The sequence below is a fragment of the Garra rufa genome, chromosome 16 (assembly GCF_049309525.1).
Source record: "Garra rufa chromosome 16, GarRuf1.0, whole genome shotgun sequence".
Lineage (NCBI taxonomy): Eukaryota > Metazoa > Chordata > Actinopteri > Cypriniformes > Cyprinidae > Garra > Garra rufa.
The window spans coordinates 26,793,251-26,813,477 of record NC_133376.1 but is presented as its reverse complement, the minus strand read 5'-3'; the positions used below and the strand labels follow the sequence as shown (position 1 = coordinate 26,813,477).

General features: G+C 39.9%; 1 protein-coding gene across 4 annotated transcripts in view; it reads right to left on the bottom strand.

Annotated features, from left to right (window-relative positions):
• Nucleotides 1-944: 944 nt before the first annotated feature.
• The window catches only part of pcdh19 (protocadherin 19), a 60,293-nt gene continuing 41,010 nt past the window's right edge, over nucleotides 945-20,227 (bottom strand). For all 4 annotated transcript variants that reach the window (XM_073820886.1, XM_073820888.1, XM_073820887.1 and 1 more), the window contains exon 5: nucleotides 945-3,618. In XM_073820886.1, the coding sequence (XP_073676987.1) occupies nucleotides 3,059-3,618 (560 nt within the window). In that variant the 3' untranslated portion in view covers nucleotides 945-3,058. The remainder of the gene's footprint in view (nucleotides 3,619-20,227) is intronic.

Genomic DNA, 20,227 nt, shown 5'->3' with positions numbered 1-20,227 from the left:
ACATGAGGTGACGAGGCTCATTTGGGCATGCCTTATAATTCATTTGTAGCTCAGAGCAGTGTGCGCTGCCATTGGAACAGATTTAGTAGTCGGAGGAAGAACGCATTTGTTGGTCATTACACTGAGTTTGTTTGCAGAACTAATGACGAGGCCTACAAGCCATTTTGAATTAGACGCTTGACTTTAAAGCCTCGGGTTAAGTGTAATGTCCTGTTATTGTGAACGCCATTAAAACATCGTAATATAGTGTCATTGGCAGTTTTGTGAAGGGACCCAGTTCTGCTTAAAAGTTGTAACAGGGCGCCCCTCTCTCAGTGTCATTTGGGATCTTCTGTCAGTTGTTGTTTTGACAAATAAGTAGCATTGAATTGCACTGGGTATGAATCCAAGTAATGATGTACTTGGCCAGTTGTGTGCATCATCCACTTCAGCAAATTAGAACATCCAGCCATTTGAAATTGACACTCCTCAGTTGGAAGATTCCCAAACGGCTGCTTTATTTGGCAGCGCTAGGTGTGTTTTCTGCTGTCGTTTTTAATTTTCGCAATTAGCCGGAATCGGGATATCTAAAAATGATGTTGCGGAATGATTCCGTAGCGAGGCCTTCAGATTGGACCGCAGCGGAAACTAATTTTGATTTGATTCTCATCGCTGCAGCCGCCATCGCCACGCGCATTAGCATATTACTTTCAAGGAAAATTAACAGTAGATATTCATATCACATTATAGATTTTAATGAATTATGGCAAGACAAAAGATCGCTTAAGAAAGGATAATTGCTGTATGCTGAACTGGGGTTGCGCTCATTACTTTTCAACAATGCCGTCTCGCTCTCTTCCTCTCCAGTTGAGGCGGATCTATTCCATTATGAGCCATTTGATGGCAAATTAAAAAGAGTGTGATGGAAACATGCAGAACTGATGAATGTAGACAAGGAGACAAAGTGGAGAACATTTAATAGTTTAATAATAAGCTGCAGTATACATTCAGTGATAATTCCGTTTTTCATGTTGCCAGAAGCTGTTTGGTGAGACCAGCAAAAAACATTCAGCTACTAGATCTATATCTTTTTCACACTTGCTGCTGTTTGTACTTCCCACATTATAAAACAAGTATTGCAAAGAAACTGATTTTGCAATTTCTCTCCGTACCCCGCTATGGCAATTCCACCAAACCTTTTTTTTTTCTCTCTTACAGAAAAAAAAACAAACAAACTTGTTTGGTTGGGCTTGGTACAGCGTTCTTAAATGATCTGGAAAAATGGAGGGCTGTACTTGATGAGAGATAGCAAAGCAAGTCTGTCTCAGAACATCTGGGTTTGCTTTACATGTAACTTCTATCCACTTAGCACCTCTCAAACACTTCAGAAATGAGTGGAACCGCCTTGAGTGACTTGAAATGGTGTATTACTCTTACCCTTACTTGAGTATTAAGATTAAACAACAACCTGTTATCTTGAAAGTTTAATGTTTGTCGCAGTTTTTTGGTTTCTTTTGCTATCTCACTCTAAGCTCATTGTACTGACACACTACTGTTGGTGTTGATTTTTTTTGTTGTTTTTTTTGTAATTTTTTTTGTCTTTTTCTCTTTTTTTGCCCACACAGAAACTTGATGGCACAAGAACTGACCAATAAGAAACTCTTTTACAACAAGGTAGACTGCAATCAACAGTTGCCAGGGGTAACACAGTGAACAGAAATTCAAGATCAATTGAAAAAATAAAAAATAAAAATAAAAAATAGGAATAACATAGTCAATAAAAAGGGGACAAATAAAGAAAAAAAGCCAGTTAATTTCAAGTATAACTTACTGATAAAATAACTACACAGCATTAAATATTCTCATTATACATTTTAAATTATTTATAAAATATATTTTGGCATATATGTTTTTTTTTCCTTTTTGTGTTTGTGTACAAACGCTACTGTAGCTTTAGTTGAACACCAATGTTTATTTTTTTCAGTTTTTACTTTTGCAACAAAACATTAAAGGGATTGTCACATAACAACAGATTATTAAAAATGATAGTAGTAAACCCTAAACAGAGTTTCACATAGCAAGACGTAAGTGACGACCCCTTCTATCCTAGCCCCATAGTCAAAATCCAAAAAAGTACAAGACCAGAGCAAGAAGTTCTAGTAAACTGCGCTCCACTGGCTACAATCAGGAAAGGGCACAGGAGATTTCAAAAGCAACAAGTCTGATGTTTGTTTTTTTCCCGTTTTTTTTTTCCTTCTTTTTATCCGTATATATATATATATATATATATTTATATCTGGCTGTAAGTCTGGGGGATCGGTCTCTCCCTATTCCAGTTTTTCGGTGAGCTTGAGCTGATAGCACAACTTCATTTAGCTCCATCTGTGATAAAAAATAAGCACTGTAACGACCTCATGGTTTGCTGACATTGGAATGTCTTGAGGGAAACAGAGAAAGCTTGTCTTATCAGACCAGTGAGAAGCCACTGAAATGAAATGAGATCTGCAGGAGTGGTCCTGTGCGCTCTCCCGCAATCGGACGGCGCGGTCGGACTGCTCGTATGTTAGACGGGAAGAGTCTCACCGTCTGTAGCGTCAGAGAGAGACCCACGTCCTCTTCGGGAACAGTGAGCGGTTTGGCAGCTGAAGCAAAAACTGCATACCAAAGAAGGCATTAGAAGAAAGTTAGAAGTCTCTTTAGAGTCTACAAGGCATGACTGTACTCGGGTGTCACCAGCGGTGCACTGGAAGGTCTTTCTCCTCTAAGGGTAAGACGTGAGGGCAGGGTGGAGCATGTCACGCAGCACACAGTAACCAGCCTGTCCGCTGCGGATAGACGATTGCGACGAACGTACAAGCGCTGCTGTTACTACCAAGCCACGATGACAGTCTGAGCTCGCAGACACATTTTCAGCTTAGTTTGTTTGGTCTCTGGAGAATACGTTGTGCTGCACATGTGTCTCCCTTCCCCAGGCCCGTTCGGCTCGACGCTCGCAAAAGCACACAAATACACACACACGCACACGTCGACACACACACTCGTAGAAAGTGCATGTGCTCTGTGTACACGTGGGAGCCGGTTAAAGCACGATGTCCTTCAGCCGTTTGCTGCCGGGGGACTCCTTCTCACGGCCATCCTGCAGGAGCGTGTTGATCTCCCGCATGGCCGGCTCACTGTCCTTCCCCTCCGGCTGCCGCAGCAGGCTGTGGTTGGCTATGCGCTCTGCGTCCCGGCATTTCAGCGTGTTGTAGGTGGAGGGCGGTTTGGATTGGGGGCTCTTCAGGTGCACCGGGGAGGTGATGGGGCTGACGGCCTCCCGGCCGTTTCCGGCCTCGCGCACTGTGCCATTGGTCTTGGGGCTGCAGACGGCCGGCTCCGCCGTTTGCCGCCTGCCCCTCTGTTCGGCCCGCTCCTCGTCCGGCCCATCTTTGCCAAAGGTGGCAAAAGTCCTTTTAGTGGTGCCACAGTCTTCGTAGTGAGGTACGTCCACGGTGGTGGCCTCAATGGACAGAGCGATGACGTTGCGGCCGTGTTCGGGAGACTTCGCTCTCGCTGGCATGGGCACCCGGGGCATCCAGCAGCGGTCCGAGTGGCCCAGGATACGGCATTCATCTTGGCAGTGGAAACCCTCTGACTGATCTGCACAGAGAGAGAGAAAGTAAGAGTTAGTTTTGTTGTCTAAACTGTGCCGTTTGCACAGCTTCTGCTTATTTGCAGTTTCCTTCATGGATTTCAGGCACAGTTTGTTTTGGAGCTTTCATCTTTTCAGTACATGTCAGAGCTGGAATTGGGGGGAATGGTGAAGAGCTCTGCTCTATTTTTTTTTATACGTGAGCTTCAACAAGTTATATTGCTAGAACTTTCGAGGGCCTTTTAATAAAGCATTTAAAGGGTGCATTGCTAAATCAAAAGTGGATCCTTATCTTGTGAGTAATTGTTTCACTCTGTTGCCAGGCTTGATGAAAGAGGGTTTAGACAGTGCAATCAGAGATTTCACAGTAAGGGACACTGGCAAAGTAGCCTCATTGTTAAATGCTGAACATTGTGCTACGTCTCTGTCATCTAGCTGGCAGTTATAAATATGTAATGATGTTTTAAAGCTGTTGTGGAGTTACAAAAAAAAGAAAGATTTGTCTGAGCCAGTATTAATACAGATCTGTCCTTTGTTGTGTTGGAGGGAAGGGCTTTCAAGCTGCTTTTTGTATCATTATAACAACAAAAAAGCCGAGCTCTCTCTCGCTCAAGTTGAGGAGCTGTCTGCCTCTTTCTCTTCCCTTTTATTTAAAAGAGATGCATCTGTAATAATCAAGGCAGCTCTCTTTTTATTAGCAGTCAGCCCAAAACAGCTTTCTGTGCGAGTCCTTTTGACTCCATACATATTTCATTATTGGCCATCTGGATAGACAAGCACGACAAGGGCACTCTCTCTGCTTAAATGTGTGCTAATATACACAAATGCCATTTGCATAACAAAATCGCTTCCTCAGATTGCTGTTTTCGCATGCAGCGCTCACATATAATAAATAAGAGCAATTATAAGAAGAATTATGGATTCACTTCTATTAAAATTCAGTTCAAGAGTGATACTACTAATCATTTTTAATGTTATGGCTGATATCCAATAAATGACTGATTTAGTTAGGTATATATACACATTTGAGATTGTTTGGGACCAAAAACTATTCAGACACTTTGACCTGACCAAGTGTTTTTTCTTTAATTGCTAATGCGAACTTTTTACGCCACATACTGAACAAAATTATGCAATGCTTGGTAATTGGTCAACAAAGTATTGATAGTTGTGTCATACTAACAGTTGTCTGGATTTTTGGTTGATTGTAGTCCATTACCTACCTTTTTATCAAAGTTTTCTGACATTATCATGATGAATTTGTTCTGACACAGTTGAACTCTTGAGTTCTTGTCATATTTTATAACTATTTTCTAAACTATATATAAACTGTGATGTGAGAAATGTTTCTAAAAGGTGTCTAAAGTGTTAAACTATTTTTCAGGATTTCTTTAATTAATAGAAAGTTTAAAAGAAGAGTGTTTATTTGAAATTTGAATCTTTTGTAACATGTTAATGTGTTTAGTATCACTTTTGATCTATTTGCTAAATAGATGCATTCTTACGGAGCCCCTAAGGGGACGTCAGAGTAAAAAAAATCTAAAGTTTAGTTTCATGTGCTCACTTGAAACTTTCATGTGCTCACACGAAAACCTACAGAATTTTTTTTTAAGTTTAGTTTCATGTGCTCACGTGAAACTTTCACGTGCGCACGCGATAGTTTCACGTGCGCACGCGATAGTTTCACGTGCGCACGCGAAACTATAGAGAAAGTTTCACGTGCGCACGCGATAGTTTCACGTGAGCACGCGAAACTAAACTTTATTTAATTTTTGCTCCACGTCCCCTTAGGGGCTCCGTACATTCTTGCTAAACAGATGTAATTTTTCTCCATTTTTTAAACATTATTACGCCAAATTGTAGTAAATCAGTTTCCAAAAAATAAAATAAAATAAATATGAGGCAGCAAAACAGTCTTCGACATTTCTAATAATAAGACATGTTTGTTATATACAGTATATACAATATCATGTGATAGTGATTTTTTAAATCTCTGATATTAGTCAATAACTGATATGGTCTTGTATATATGTGTGTTCCTTAAGCATGACATTCCAAACTCACACTGATGAGTGCTGATATAGAGCTTGAAGTACTTGTTAAGCCAGTGGACACCTGTTATTGTTGATTAATTGTTACCAAACGATTCGTTGCATGACAGGTTCTCACCCCGTCAATAAAAACAGCCCGAGAATCTACCACACAGATGTTTGTTGACACATTTTGTCAGCTTCCCTATTGGTAAATCAGCCGAAGGGTTGAGACCTTGCTACACACTTATAGCCTTCAGTGACAGCGAAAGATTGTGGGAAGGATTCACACATTTACATCTGGCACTCTGAGCTTGACGGATCATCCAATTAAAATCACTAATTATCTGCTTTTCCTGCTCTTTCAGGACTCAGAGGGACAACACAGCTTTGGGCCCTGAATCAATATTTAAAGATTGGAGTGTTGCTTTCCAAGATCTCCGCTGCCAAATCTGTCACTCTTTTAAAATGTGATCTGATGAGATTGACAGATTACTGACTGAAGTCTGGGGACACTTCAGATCTCCTGCGGCACATGTGAGAAGATGAGAGCTCCTGTGTGTTTGTGTATCTGTGTCTCGGTGCATTACGAGAGAGGTTTGACCCACATATATAGACGGCAGCATCCACACCCAGACTGGCGCGCACACACATATACGTGCACGCTTCCTCATACTAAAACTCAGGCGAGCAGCAGGGAGAATGGAGAAATTAAATTGAAAAAGTAAAAAATAAATTGGAAAGTAAAGCTCTGGATCGGCTACGGTATCTCAAGTGGCTCAAATTTAGCCCATAATTACCAAGCCCTGTGAACACACGCACAAGTCCACATCTTGAAAGGGCTTTTCATCACCAAAAGTCAATGTTATCACCATAGCAACAAGGGTGAGTCTCACCATTATCCACATATACAGCGAGCGACTGCCGAGGACACCACACCTGCCAAGGCGCAGTCTGCCTACCCAGAATTCCTCCTTTCATTTCATAAGAATCCGCTTTTCTACAGAGGCATGGATTTATCTGCATCCTGCGGATCAATAGGAGGCACTTTAACAAGATTCAAATCGCGTTCACCTCTTGAATGGGCGACACTCAACAAAAAAAGAGAGGGTTTTCAAATTCCCGTTCCTTATGACGAGAGGGACACGTACATACATTGAATGTTGTCGTCTTTTTCCGTCTCAGTCCTTTAGGGGGTCTCCCGTGGAGCGATTCTCTTGTAAATTACATCGCAGTGAAAGCAGAACGCCATTAACAGCTCTCTCACATCCTGTCAGTGGTTTATCCACAAAACTCACAGATGTTTCTCTCAAAGGTCTGTGCTAACCACATAACAAATTTCAGTAAGACATGACAGCCTGTCGACCCCTGACAAAACAAGAATCTCTTCCTATCTTTTTTGCCATACCAGAGATAGAAATATAATGCCAACAAATGAAGCAATTAAAGCTTCAATGCAGCTGATCTTTGAGTTGTGCAGAAGAGAGCAGTGAAAGGCAGACGGCCCTCCTACGGAGAATGTCTATTGAAAGTCATCAGGAAAATACGCTTGCCAATCAGTTCCGGGAAAAGACTTAAAATACAGTCCAGAGCACTATGTCAGAGGGAACATTTGCTGTCTAGGATTTAAAGCCTACTAATTATGGTCTTGGCTTTGGCTGGAGGCGGAAGCTTCTATGTTTTCCTCACTCTTCCACATTTGCGAGTAAAGCAGCGAGTTTATGAAAAATGTCACAGGGATGAAAGTCCCACAGCAGTGCTGACGTATCGGAAATATTGGGGTTTAATTTTTGCACCGGGAGGATGAAAGAATACACGAGGTGTTTTAAATATGTGTACCGCAATCTGCTTTCTGCAAGGCTGAAGAATAATAAATAGTGCCACTTGAAATGCAAAGGCTCTCTTAGAAAAAAAAAAAACCCACCGCTGCTGTCAGCTCGAACAACATCAGTTTACTTCAGGAGAGAGGAGCCCAATCAGATCTGCCCCCTAATGAGGTAGAGAATGAACCTTAGCTCGTTTATTTAGCCCTGGTGACCGCAGGTCAGAGGTCACGGCGAGTTTGAAGGTAGACATGGCAGGTAAAAGACTGGTCTTTGCTCTCTACCAGTAACGGGGTTGTGCTCCATTCAGAACTGAATTAAAGAGATAGTTCACTCAAAATTTTAAATGCTGTCATTAATTACTCATCCTTGTGTCGTTCAAAACCCGTAAGACCTTCGTTCATTTTTGGAACACAATTTAAGATATTTAAACCTTGAACGTGTCAGTCGTGTTGCTGTACAAAGGTCTTACGAGTTTGGAACAACATGATGGTTAGTAATTAATGACAGATTTTAAATTTTTAGCTAAACTACATCTTTAAGAATGTAACTGTATAATTGTAGCTTTCGAAGTAGAATAAACTTTGGATAGATAGGACTGAAGAATGGAACACTTCATTTTCCAGATTTCATTATCTTTGTATTCTTTGAATTGCAGAAAATCAGTGCATTTCTTTCTGTCGCTCCTGAACTCTATAAAACACTGCTCCACAAAGTGGGGTTTTAATTCATTAAAAATGTCTGTTATCATAAATATGGCTAAATGAGCTCAATTTATAAGTGGGCTGAGTGTTGCATACCCAAAACAAAAGGAATGGCTTTTAATTTGGAAAAAATTCTGAACATCTTTTGTGTCACTGCCAGACTTTCATCTTGTTTGGAAGCTATTATGCGTCTCCTTGGAAAACGCACTTTCTTTTCTCTCCAAAAATACAGGCACGAGCGCTGGAGGTCCGCAGTGTTGATGTAATTGGAGAGAGGGCCAGAGAAAATGCCGCTAATGTACCTGTTTAAATAGGCTCGGGCTCAGAGAGTATATGAGGGAAAGTGGGCATACTCACATCCTCTCAAACACACTCTGCGACTGGGGATGTAATTGCAACCACGGGGCCCTGCAGTTTTCACAGTGACACTATTCAGTCACTTTGGATTTACGGGCTCGGGGAAAGAACGTCATTTCTTTGAGGAACAAGGTGAAACAGCCCAAGAAACAAGCAAGACGTTCCTAATAAATCAAACCATTCTGAGCTACACAATGATGCATCGGTTTAAAGATTAACTATATTAAATGTGAATGTGTTTTGATGCGGTTTTCAGCGTAAAGATCGTATAAATCATATTTAGACACATTCTGCCTCAAAAAGCATATTTTTTTTCTTGTTTGTTGCTTTCTATTGTTGTTCCGTGATGAAACAATACAGCTGCAGCCAGCTCCTGTGAGAAATAATCTGCTGGAGTGAGAGGGCAGACATCAGTTTGGCACTCACTTTATTTCTTTCTTCTCACTGCAGGTGGGGCAAGCACTGGCGTGGCATGAAAGTAAATAGGTGAAAATAGGTGTAGTAATACAATAATAATAGATGATTTCCAACCAGTCTAATCTATCTATCTATCTATCTATCTTATTATTTATTATCTCTGGACCCATTCTTTGTAATAGGTGAACCATTAAACCATATGTCAGGTTTATTTGGATATATGAGACTGGAATAATTGTTTTGCAAGCATCATTCATCTCATTCACGTAATTCGTTGCAGGCAAAGGATGTGGCCGGGAGGTCCTGGGTGGCTTTGCGGCGCCTCGGTCCAGGATGGGGGTCATGTTGGGAACCTTGTCTCCACTCTAACACTATCGCAAGCTGCCATGCACAGGCTCCGACAAGCCAGGCAGACGCTGGGGGCTTCCCACGAGGGAGAGTCCAAGTGCTGCTGTCATCCCAGCCAGGCAATTCAGTCTGTGCACCATAAATCAGCCGCGAGCCCTCAGCCCTGCGGGACCACAAGATGGAGTGTGATGGTCTTGTTTTTACAAACAGTGGAGGAGGATGCGTCACTGAGCCACGAAGACGGCACTCAGTGCAGAGACCTTGCCATCTAGAGCAGCTCTCCAGCATTCTCACTCCATCTGCTCGCTCCCTGTCTTTCCCTTTTTTTTCTCCCTCCCTCTTTCACACCATTCGGAAAATTTGTCTGTTTCTGTCGTACCCCTGTACATCTGCTTCTCTCTGTCTTCTCCCATCAATTCAGGAAAGTGACCTTGACGTCCTCTGTCTTCCTTTGGCTCGGATATTAATTATTGAGGATATTATACTCGCTGCTTAGCCTTGTTAAGGACTGTCACACGGATGGCAAATCAAGGGTACCCTGTGCCTGCTTCTGTGTCTTAACATTAGTACCAGTCAATTTATCAGGAAGTAAATCAGGGTCTGGTCTATCCTGCTCTGGTAAGTGTGTCTGACAGCCAGTCTCCTCAGTGAAGCCATCTGCAGTCCTTTAGTCTCAAACGCAGTCTGACAGCTCAACTTATATCTGTGGTTTTCTCGACCGCCGCCTTTGTGTGAATTAGTGCCACGGCTCCAAAATATGTCTCCCCGCCTCTCCTCCCGCCCTGCCAGACCCTCTGTGGCTGGTCCTAGTTAAAGAATGAATTTCTAAACTGGTGCTGACAAACAATGCGGTAGCCGCAGATTGGTACAAACAGTATCTGCTTAACAGCTGTGTAACGGCATGAGGGAAAAAGACATCTTGATTCTGTATTATGAATCACTTTGAAGCAAAAATGAGCTGCTTTGTGTTGGGAAAGAGGAGGGTGGAGGCTAGCAAATGGACTGCTTGATGTTGTGGTAATGAGCTGAGCATGTGCTTCACACAGGTAGAATCTATTTCTTTACTTTATGGCGAGAGACGGTTTAGTAGCCTTATTTGTTTGCAACAGCATTACGGCATAATTGTTACAAATGCACTTTATGTACAGCTATATTCTCCTGTTGTGATCCATCGCTTGCCAACATTTACTATGAACTCGGTCGGGGATTTCAGGCTTTTTGATACCATAGCCCGGCAAATATTAGATCTGCTTTCAAAAGACCTCTTCCTAATAGAATAGAATAGAAAAATATCTTTACGTTTTCATGTATAAACATCTAATAATACAGTGAAAAATAAATTATTATTATAAGTATGTGTAAAACATTGTCTGTTTTTATAAACATAATTCTAAAGCTAAAAGTATCCACCTTTTTCTTCAATGCGAAAGTACACTCTTAAAAAGAAAGGTGCTTTAAAAGGTTCTTCAGAGCGATACCATAGAAGAACCATTTTTGGTTCTACAAAGAACCATTCAGTCAAAGGTTCTTCAAAGAACCATCTCTTTCTTACCTTTTTATAATTTGAAGAACCTTCTTTCGCCACAAATAACCTTTTGTAAAACAGAAAGGTTCTTCAGATGTTAAAGGTTCTTTATGGAACCACTTAGACAAAAAGGGTTCTTCTATGGCATCGTGAAGCACCTTGATTTTAAAGAGTGTAAGCCTATGGGCAAGACATCCGGTTCATTATCCGCTATAGGGAAAAAAGGAGAAGAATAACAACGTGCAGTAAACAATAAAACTGTTTGCATTAAAGACAATACAAAACGAGCTGTTGTGTATGGCTAAAAATAGCTGGACGTGGATGAGACCAGAAGCCAGACCCATAAAATTTACAAATGGCCGTGCCCACTCTTACGGGAAGAAAAAGGTGGATTAGGATTTAGCCTTTTTGTGCACAAGCCATTTTAAGAATAGTTTTGTCATGACTGTCTATGGTGTATCTGAAATTGGTTTAATTAATGTTTGAAATGAAAAGATTGATTATGAAGGATATATGTGACCCCAGACCACAAAACCAGTCATACGGGTCAGGTTTTTTTTTTAAATTGAGATTAATACGTCATGTATCTGATGCTAAGTAGTCTTTCTATTGATGTATGGTTTGTTAGGATAGGACAATATTTGGATACAACTATTTGAATATCTGAGGATGCAAAAAAATCTAAATATTGAGAAAATCGCCTTTAAAGTTGTCCAAATTAAGTTTTTAGCAATGCATATTACTAATCAAAAATTAACTTTTGATATATTTGCGGCAGAAAATGTACAAAGTATCTTCATGAAACATGATCCTTATTTAATATCCTAAAGATTTTTGGTATAAAAGAAAAATCAATAATTTTGACCCATACGATGTATTTTTGGCTATTGCTACAAATATACACATGCTACTTAAGACTGGTTTTGTGGTCCAGGGTCACATATGCTTTCCATGGTAACTTCCTCAGTCTTTCTGCTCTTTATGATATAGACAACCAAAGCATTAGAGTCACTATGTGGAGTTGAACTGAGCTAAAGGGTTAGAATCCCTTGAGGAAGACCAGAGAGCGACGTCATCTCCCTGATGCCGTGCCACTGCACCCTTATAGTTCTCCACTGAATAGTGTCACGGCCTGAGAAGTAGATAGCATGCTAACATAGGGTCAAGCGACCTCATAGAGACCACTGATATAAAACATGGAGAAATATTTGACAGAAAACAGGATTTTATGTCTGTGGGTTTGGAAATTACAGATTAGCTCATTAGTTCTGGACAAGCACAGAGAAGGCCATTGTAGTGGTCCTCAACCACCGAGTTCTCTTGATAATGGCGGCCCCAAAATTAACCCGACTCATAGATCTGGCAGACTCCGAGGCATGCACAGTCGCAGTAGCCGGCTCTTCTTTTCCAAAAGGATTGGTTTGTGGAGGACATCTTTAAATACTCTTACAAATGCTGCATTCTGTGTTTAAGCTTGACCGAGCAATGTAGCTAATTTACTCAGAAACCCTTGAGTCTGAGAAGAGCGAGAGGGACAAAGCAGACAGTAAATTACATCTGTAAGGGGACGGGCTGGGCTTTGGGGGTTGAGGGTTTGGATGGGTGGGGGGAGTGGAACGGAGGACGCAAACTCACTGGCTGCAGTGAATTAAATCATCTGTGAGAAACGCACTGCCGAAGTCAGTGAACCCCTCTAAAAATCTGCAGGCCGGTCTCTTTACTTGAAGCAAGCCTATGAGATATTCTTCTATTAGGGCTTTATTTGCTATTCATAAAGCATCCAGCCTTGAGAATGTAACTGGCTTCAGGGCAGGGGTGGCAAAAAATAGATTTGTGGGTGGATGAATGTACAGTTTTTCTTCTGTTTGCTCTGTGTCTCTTGACCTTTCTTCTTTTAAGGTTTGTTTTTTATTCAATTAATGCTTGCATATGATTTGAGCTGAGAAAAATAAAACAAATTATTCATTATAATTGGCCACTTTAATTTAGACAAATGTGTAAAAACCGTAACACTGTGAAATATTATAACAATAAATAGAAATCTTCTGTCACTTTAGATCAATTCAAAGCTGCAGTCTGTAACTTTTTCTGCTTAAAATGTACTACATTTATATAATGTGAGTAAATCATGAATCCATTTACCAAACCGTGTTTTGGGCTTATCCTGAATCACTACAGTACACCTATAATAAGTTTTATAAAATGAAGGCTATTTTAAGATTGGTTCTTTATTAATCGCTAGAGCGCCAGAAGTTACAAACTGCAGCTTTAATGCATCCTTGCTAAATATAAAAATCTTTTTGGCCCTAAACTTTTGAATGGTTGTCTATATAAGTATACATGTTAATGTATACACAATGTACTAGGCCTGGGTAAAAAAGATTGATTTTTACGAAACAATGTTAATTCTTAAATCTCAAGAATCAATTAATCCAGCCTGTTTTCAGTTAATGAACAAGATTTGTGATTTGATATGACAGAATCTCATATTTCAGTATTTTACAGTATCTAAACAAAAAAAGCCTGTGTATTGTGGACATGAATAAACATCTAAAGGTATGTTAAAATAAAGAGTATAAATTGGCAAAATCCATATCCTGTTTCATTCAATCGCTCAGTCAGTGTTTCAACTGCAGAAAGTCATAAATATATCATGTTGTAAACAATGTCACAACGTCACATTTAACTCCGAAAAAACATATTCGATGACAATAAACTCACTAGTCTAGTCTAGAACTCTAAAGAGGAGCATTTTGCTAAATATACACACCATATTACATATAATTTTTCATATAATTGTTCGTCAGTCAAGTTTTTCTCATAGCCATTTAAATGTTTATATTTCAAAAAGCGAATTGGAGTGGAAATGTAATTATGCAGTTGTAACTTTATTATTATAAAAACTTAATTGATTGTAATTTAAATGTGTATCCTTCAATATTATAGTTTTTTTAGTACCAACTGACTCCCATGTATATTTTACAGCATTAGTAGAGATATTTTTTCCCCTTGAGAAAATTTGCCATGTACTGTACCTGCTGTATATCCAAAATAATCGATATTGGTATTGAATTGTGAAATCTGTGTCACAACCAAACCAATCTCTATAATGTATCATCAAAAGCTAAACCATTCATAGATTGACTAAAACAGAAGTGGCTATTTAAAGTCCAAAAAAAGAGTTAACTTAAAAATACCTAACTTCCTCTCCCACAGACATCATCTTCCTTCCATTGTGCTAGTGAAATGTTTTTAAGCTGTTTTTAAGCATCTTGTTTTATTTGGTGGGAATAAAGCCGATGCCCTCTTCCTGTCAAGCTAAGACCAACACAAACGCACCTGGACACAATGCAACCTGAGTGTCTAAAATCAATGTGTCTTCTCTTCAACAGCTGGGCCCAAATGCGTCAGCCGAATACTAATATCTCCAGACTGTCATTCCCTGTGAGACTCGTGCGAGCGGCCTGCTTGCATAGACTCTGTTACATAATTAATGCAGTGTGCCTTCTCATTCAGGCATGTTCACTGTGTCAGTCTTGGCTATGCGTTTTATATTCCGTTTTATCTTGTTTTTCAAGCTGGCCTATCTCAGTCGCTTTCTTTCACTCTTTTGTCTTTCTCTTCTTTTCTCTTTCTCACTCTCTTCTTCATGCCCATGCCTGCATCGTTCAGCATCTGCCTACTTTCTTTTAACCGACTCCCTCATTATTTCCCACGTGCCTCTCTCCCTTATTCACATTCTATCTTTTCAGAGAGACTGACTGCTTGTTAACGTCCCATTTCATCTTTTATTTTTCAGAGTTGGTTTACCTACACATATAAAGATGGTTGTAATGAAAGAGACCGCCTCCCATCATAGCATCATTGCCTGGCGTGACAGGAGCTGGCAGCCAATAGGAGAAGCCCTGCTGGCTCACCTGATGCTTGTTGTTCCGCCGAGGTAATACACAGCATCGAAACCCAGGTCCAGGTGCACTTTAGCCGCGCAAGTCGGTAACCGTCTGGCCTCTCACCAGGGACGCCACACCCCGATTTGTTTTCACATCCCTATGGACGCTTACAGGCTTCCTTTTTATTAGTATTTCAATAGTCTTCACTCCTCACATGCTGAAAACAGCAGCTCTCGCCAACCATCGCAAGATGCGGTGTAGTACAGAGCAAAATTGACAGGCGGAGCGGTGCTGCAGCTGAAATGGCAGCAGACCTTGCCTTGAGTCGCAGCCAGATGTTGGGGAGGGGACATATGTGATTGCTCATCTATATGCTGCAAAAGCTTACCTTAAAGAAAGCATGAGTCATTCATCGAGCATAGACTCAGCAGTGGGGCGTAATCCTCAGTGAAAACCCTGAGATCACAAACAAGAAGAAAAACAGCACAGGCGAATGTCAGACTCGAGTCAAGTCAAAGAAAGTTAGTGGGTCATTGGCGATGGAAGGCACCCGGTTGTGCCAGAGGGGTGGGTGGGATTGCGAAAGGCACAATGTGGGCAGTGTTGCTGTGGCTGAAGTTAATTGGATTTCCCTGGTGCCCACTCCTGGCCACATGCGGGGCCATGACATTAAATGCCCTTATCCATGACAGAAGAATAAGACAGAGTACAGAGAAAGTCACTAGTCTTAAGAAGCCCTACTGATGGTCCCCAGTCACCTCTCGTGCTCTTTCACAATTCCAGCTCAGCTGGGGCAGTGTGCTACTGCAGGGGTGGGCAGCTTGGATTTATGCTGTAAAATGGCTGCAGAAAGCATTTGGACACTTGAATCTTGAAGCAATGAATCACACTTAGAAAGAAACTAATATTAAGAATATTAATCTGCAAACAAATAATGCTAGCAGAACTAACTTTGCCTTTTTCAATTCCTTATTTTTGATTGATTGATTCTGAAACAAATGATCAAGGTTTCCTCAAAAATATTAAAGGGATAGTTCACTCAAAAATTAAAATTCTGTCATTAATTAGTCACTTTCATGACGTAAGATCTTCGTTCATCATCGTAACACAAATTAAGATATTTCTGATGAAATCCAAGAGCTTTCTGATCCTGCATAAACAGCAACGCAACTGGCACGTTCAAAAGTTTAGGATCAGTATGATTTTAATGTTTTTTTTAAAGATACTTGTGCTCATCAAGGCTGAATTTATTTAATCAAAAATACAGAAAACTGTAATACTGTAAAATATTATTTCAATTTAAAATAACTGTTTTCTATGTGAATATATTTTCAAATGTAAATCCAATATATGCTGCTGGGGTCCGAAATCTTATATAATAAATCGGTGCTCTTTGGTTACGGGATTCATGTCCTCAAAAAACTCATCAAACCAAGGCACTCAAAAATCTTGTGGAAAAATATAAAAAGCCCTTGGTTTGATGACTTTTTTGAGGACATATTTTAAAATGTAATTTATTCCTGTGATACAAAGTTAAATGTTCAGCATCATTACTCCAATCTTCAGAAAACATTCTGATATGCTGATTGATTATCAATGTTGAAAACATGTGCTGCATTTATTTAAAATAGAAATCTTTTGTAACAATATAAGCTACCATCTAAAAGTTTTAGGGTTAGTAAATTTGTATTATTTCTTTTTTTGAAAGAAATGAATAATTTTATCCACCAAGGATGTGTTACATTAATTAAAAATGATAGCAAAGACTTATATTGTTAGAAAAGATTTATATTTTGAATAAATGTTTTTCTTTTTAACCTTTTATTCATCAAGAATCCTGAAAAAATAATCACAGGTTCCAAAAAAATATTAAGCAGCACAACTGTTTCCAACATTGATAATAACAATAATTAATCAGCATGCTAGAATGATTTTTTTAAGAATCATGTCACTGAAAACGGAAGTAAAGGCTGATACAGCCTACAAAAACATAAAAAAATCTTACCGATCCCAAACTTTTGAGCAGCAGTGTAGTTAAAATAGTTCATGTGACATCAGGGGTTCAACTGTTATTTTATGAAGCTTCTGAAGCAGAACCTCGGATGCCCTGCACCATGTTTACATGCAGAAGAAGTCTTTGTAAACATGACTGAAGATTTTGATTTTGAGAGGATGACTTGCAATTTTTTGCCCAGCCTTACTTATTTGAACCAGAATGTACAGACGATGAACTAAGAGAGATAAACAACTTATAGACAGAATTTTAATTTTTTGGGTGAACCATCTCTTTAATGTTTACAACATTGATAATAATAATAATTGTTTCATGAGCATCAAATCAGCATATTAGAATAATTTCTAAACAACATGACAATTAAGACTGAGATTTCAGCTTTGCATCATAAATTTTGAAATCTACTAAAATAGAAAACTAAACCTTACTCATATTTCACAATATTACTGCTCTTACTGTATTTCACAACAGGGAAGCAGTCTTCAGGATCAGGAGCGAAGCCTACGAGAGGAGCTCGACATGGAAGCTAATGATCCTATAAAGGCCAGAGATTAAATGAGACGTCTATCAGGAATGCGAATCATGCAAGTGACAGCTCCGATTTGGATGTAGACCTATTAGGCTGTCTTTTTAGAACTTTTGTGACAGAAATAATGAGCAAGATTGCATATTATCCTTTAACATGGGAAGACAAAAAGGGTCGGAGCCCCTGCTGCGATGTTTAGCCCGTTTGATTGTGTTGATCTCCAGTCTCGCAGTGCAGCAGCCCATTGCAGCCTACTCTTTAATGGATAGTGCACGAGAGCAGGGGAGCATCATTAAAAAACCCATTTTGAGGCCTCCTTGGCTCCCATTAAACTTAACAGCCAGCCTCCCCCATTAGTTTTTATCCTCCTTTTTAAGGGGTTGGGGGCAAGGGCCCTAAAACCATGAAGGTTAATTGGCTACCCAGAGGATAGAGTGATTGAGTTCAATCTCCACTTTTTGAAAGCCTTGAAAACAGACTGGCATGGTGAAAAACAAAGTCTGTTGCAGTGGCACACTCAGAATGCACACCGCACTGTCTTTTTTCCTCTGAGGAAAACGGCTGCTTAAGCTCTGGGGAGAGCTGACCGCTTTGAGAGAAAAAAAGGGAGGGTATTTGCACGTAAAAAGGTTTGCTGAGGTTTTCCGCGTTGTGAAAATGACTTTATACAGAGATGAAGCCTTTGGGCAAGGTGGGGAGGCTCCCAGGGTTTGTGACTGTAACTGATCTCGCTCACCAGTTCCTGTCTTTAATCTTTCATCAATAGCTGATAATCTGCCCGGCTGAAATCATTTCTATGCAGGAGGAAGCTAAACTGAATTTTAACCCACTGAGATCATCTGCAATGGGCTGAGGGAGGATCCAGTGAGGACAGAAGGATGAAGGAGCGGGGAGATGAAGGCCTGTGAACTCTGTCAGTCATTGCCTGTTTGATGATACGTGTGCGTATGCATTTCAGCCCATCATTTCATGTTTACACCAGGGCAAATGAATATACATCAGAGTGGCAGGATAGAGAAAGGCCAGCTGCCCAGGGTTTTAACCTTTTCGTAATGGCTGTAATTACGAGCAGGAGGCGTCATTGTACTGTTACGATTCAGGATGAGTCGTAATACGGCAGAAATGGAATGCCGTAATGGGCTGCATGAAGACAAATCCAGAAATATAACAGGGAACGGGAATGGGGGAGAGTTTCTATGCACTCAGATGCATGCTGCGTTATTATAAAGGAGGTTAAAAGAGAAATTCTCGCACTGCCGCAGTGACAGAGCAGCCGGTTCTCCCTTGTATTTTCTTTTTCTCCTTTTTTTTCCCCTCTCTCTCTCTCTCATTCACTCACACCCTCCTCTCTCTTTTCTACCCAGCTGCAGTGATAAATGTCTCTTTGTATTCCGGACAGAAAACTGCCGGGTACAATGTACTTGTCAGAAGACAGCTGATTTTTTTTTTCCCCCTTCCTTCAACGCTGAGTTTATTCGTAATCTTTCCTTGAACCCCGGCGGTCCAAGAAACAAAATGCAATACACAATTGACATTTGCTAAAGTAAATAAGGTGTGCAACAGATTATGGTGTTTGTATAAGCGTGGGTGTGTTTTGTGAGTGCGGTCCGCTTTTTTAATCAGCACGCATTTCGGTGGACACGCATGTAGTTTTGTCTGTAAGCGTGGATCGGGAATGTTGAGTTTTAGTGAAGCGAGCTGAGCTATTCTAATGGGAGTTAATGGAGTTGAGTGGGGTTTGCTGTGGGTGCTGTGGGCTTCGTGCCAGCAGGGATCTCATCCTACCATCTATTAAACCGCCTGCCCACCGATCGCAGCTCACTTTTTGGCAGCACTCGCCACACATTCCAATCCAATCCCGTCAAACAGAGCTACTGTGAGGATGAGGGTCTGGTTTAGCTCGGCATCGGCACTGATGAGATTTTTCTTGATTTGATGAATTTCCTAATTCTCGGTGTGTGATCTGCAATTTATGTAACCCCTACAGGCTCAAAAATAAGGATTTTTTCCCCCTGCTGGCTTTGCCAAAATTTTCACTGACCCTCCCAAAAAGAATGATCGGTTTTTAATTTTAAAGAAAAGAAGAAAAAAAAGCTTTTTAAATATATATTTAATTTTTCCTTTTACAAATGAAATTTTGGGGGGGGGAAATACATATATGTGACCCTGGACCACAAAACCAGTCTTAAGTCGCTGGGGTATATTTGTAGCAATAGCCAAAAATACATTGTATGGGTCAAAATTATTGATTTTTCTTTTATGCCAAAAATCATTAGGAAATTAAGTAAAGATCATGTTCCATGAAGATTTTTTGTAAAATTCATACTATAAATATATCAAAATGTAATTTTTGATTAGTAATATGCATTGTTAAGAACTTAATTTGGACAAATTTAAAGGTGATTTTCTCAGTATTTAGATTTTTTTGCACCCTCAGATTCCAGATTTTCAAATAGATGTATCTCGGCCAAATATTGTCCTATCCTAACAAACTATACATCAATAGAAAGCTTATTTATTGCGCTTTCATATGATGTATACATCTCAGTTTTGTCAAATTTAACCTTATGACTGGTTTTGTGGTCCAGGGTCACATATATTGAAATGCATTGGAAATGCATGCAGTGTAATATAACTTATATGATAAGATACAAAACATTACTGATTGGTTAGCAGTTTTAACAAATTCTTATTGGTGATTTTTGGAACTACCCAGTTATAGATAATATTTTGTCTTGGTGACATATCAGCAGAAGATTAAAGGCCATTTCTACCATGTCAGAAAAAAAGCATGCTTTGATAAATCATAAATGATTATGGCATAAAAAGTCAATTATGAGACAAAAAGTCCAAATTGTGACAAAATTGTGACAAGTCTAAATTATGACGTAAATTTAGTGCTGTTAAGCGATTAACCACATCCAAAATACATTGTTTACATAATATATGTGTGTATACTTTTATTTTTTTTGTTTACATAATA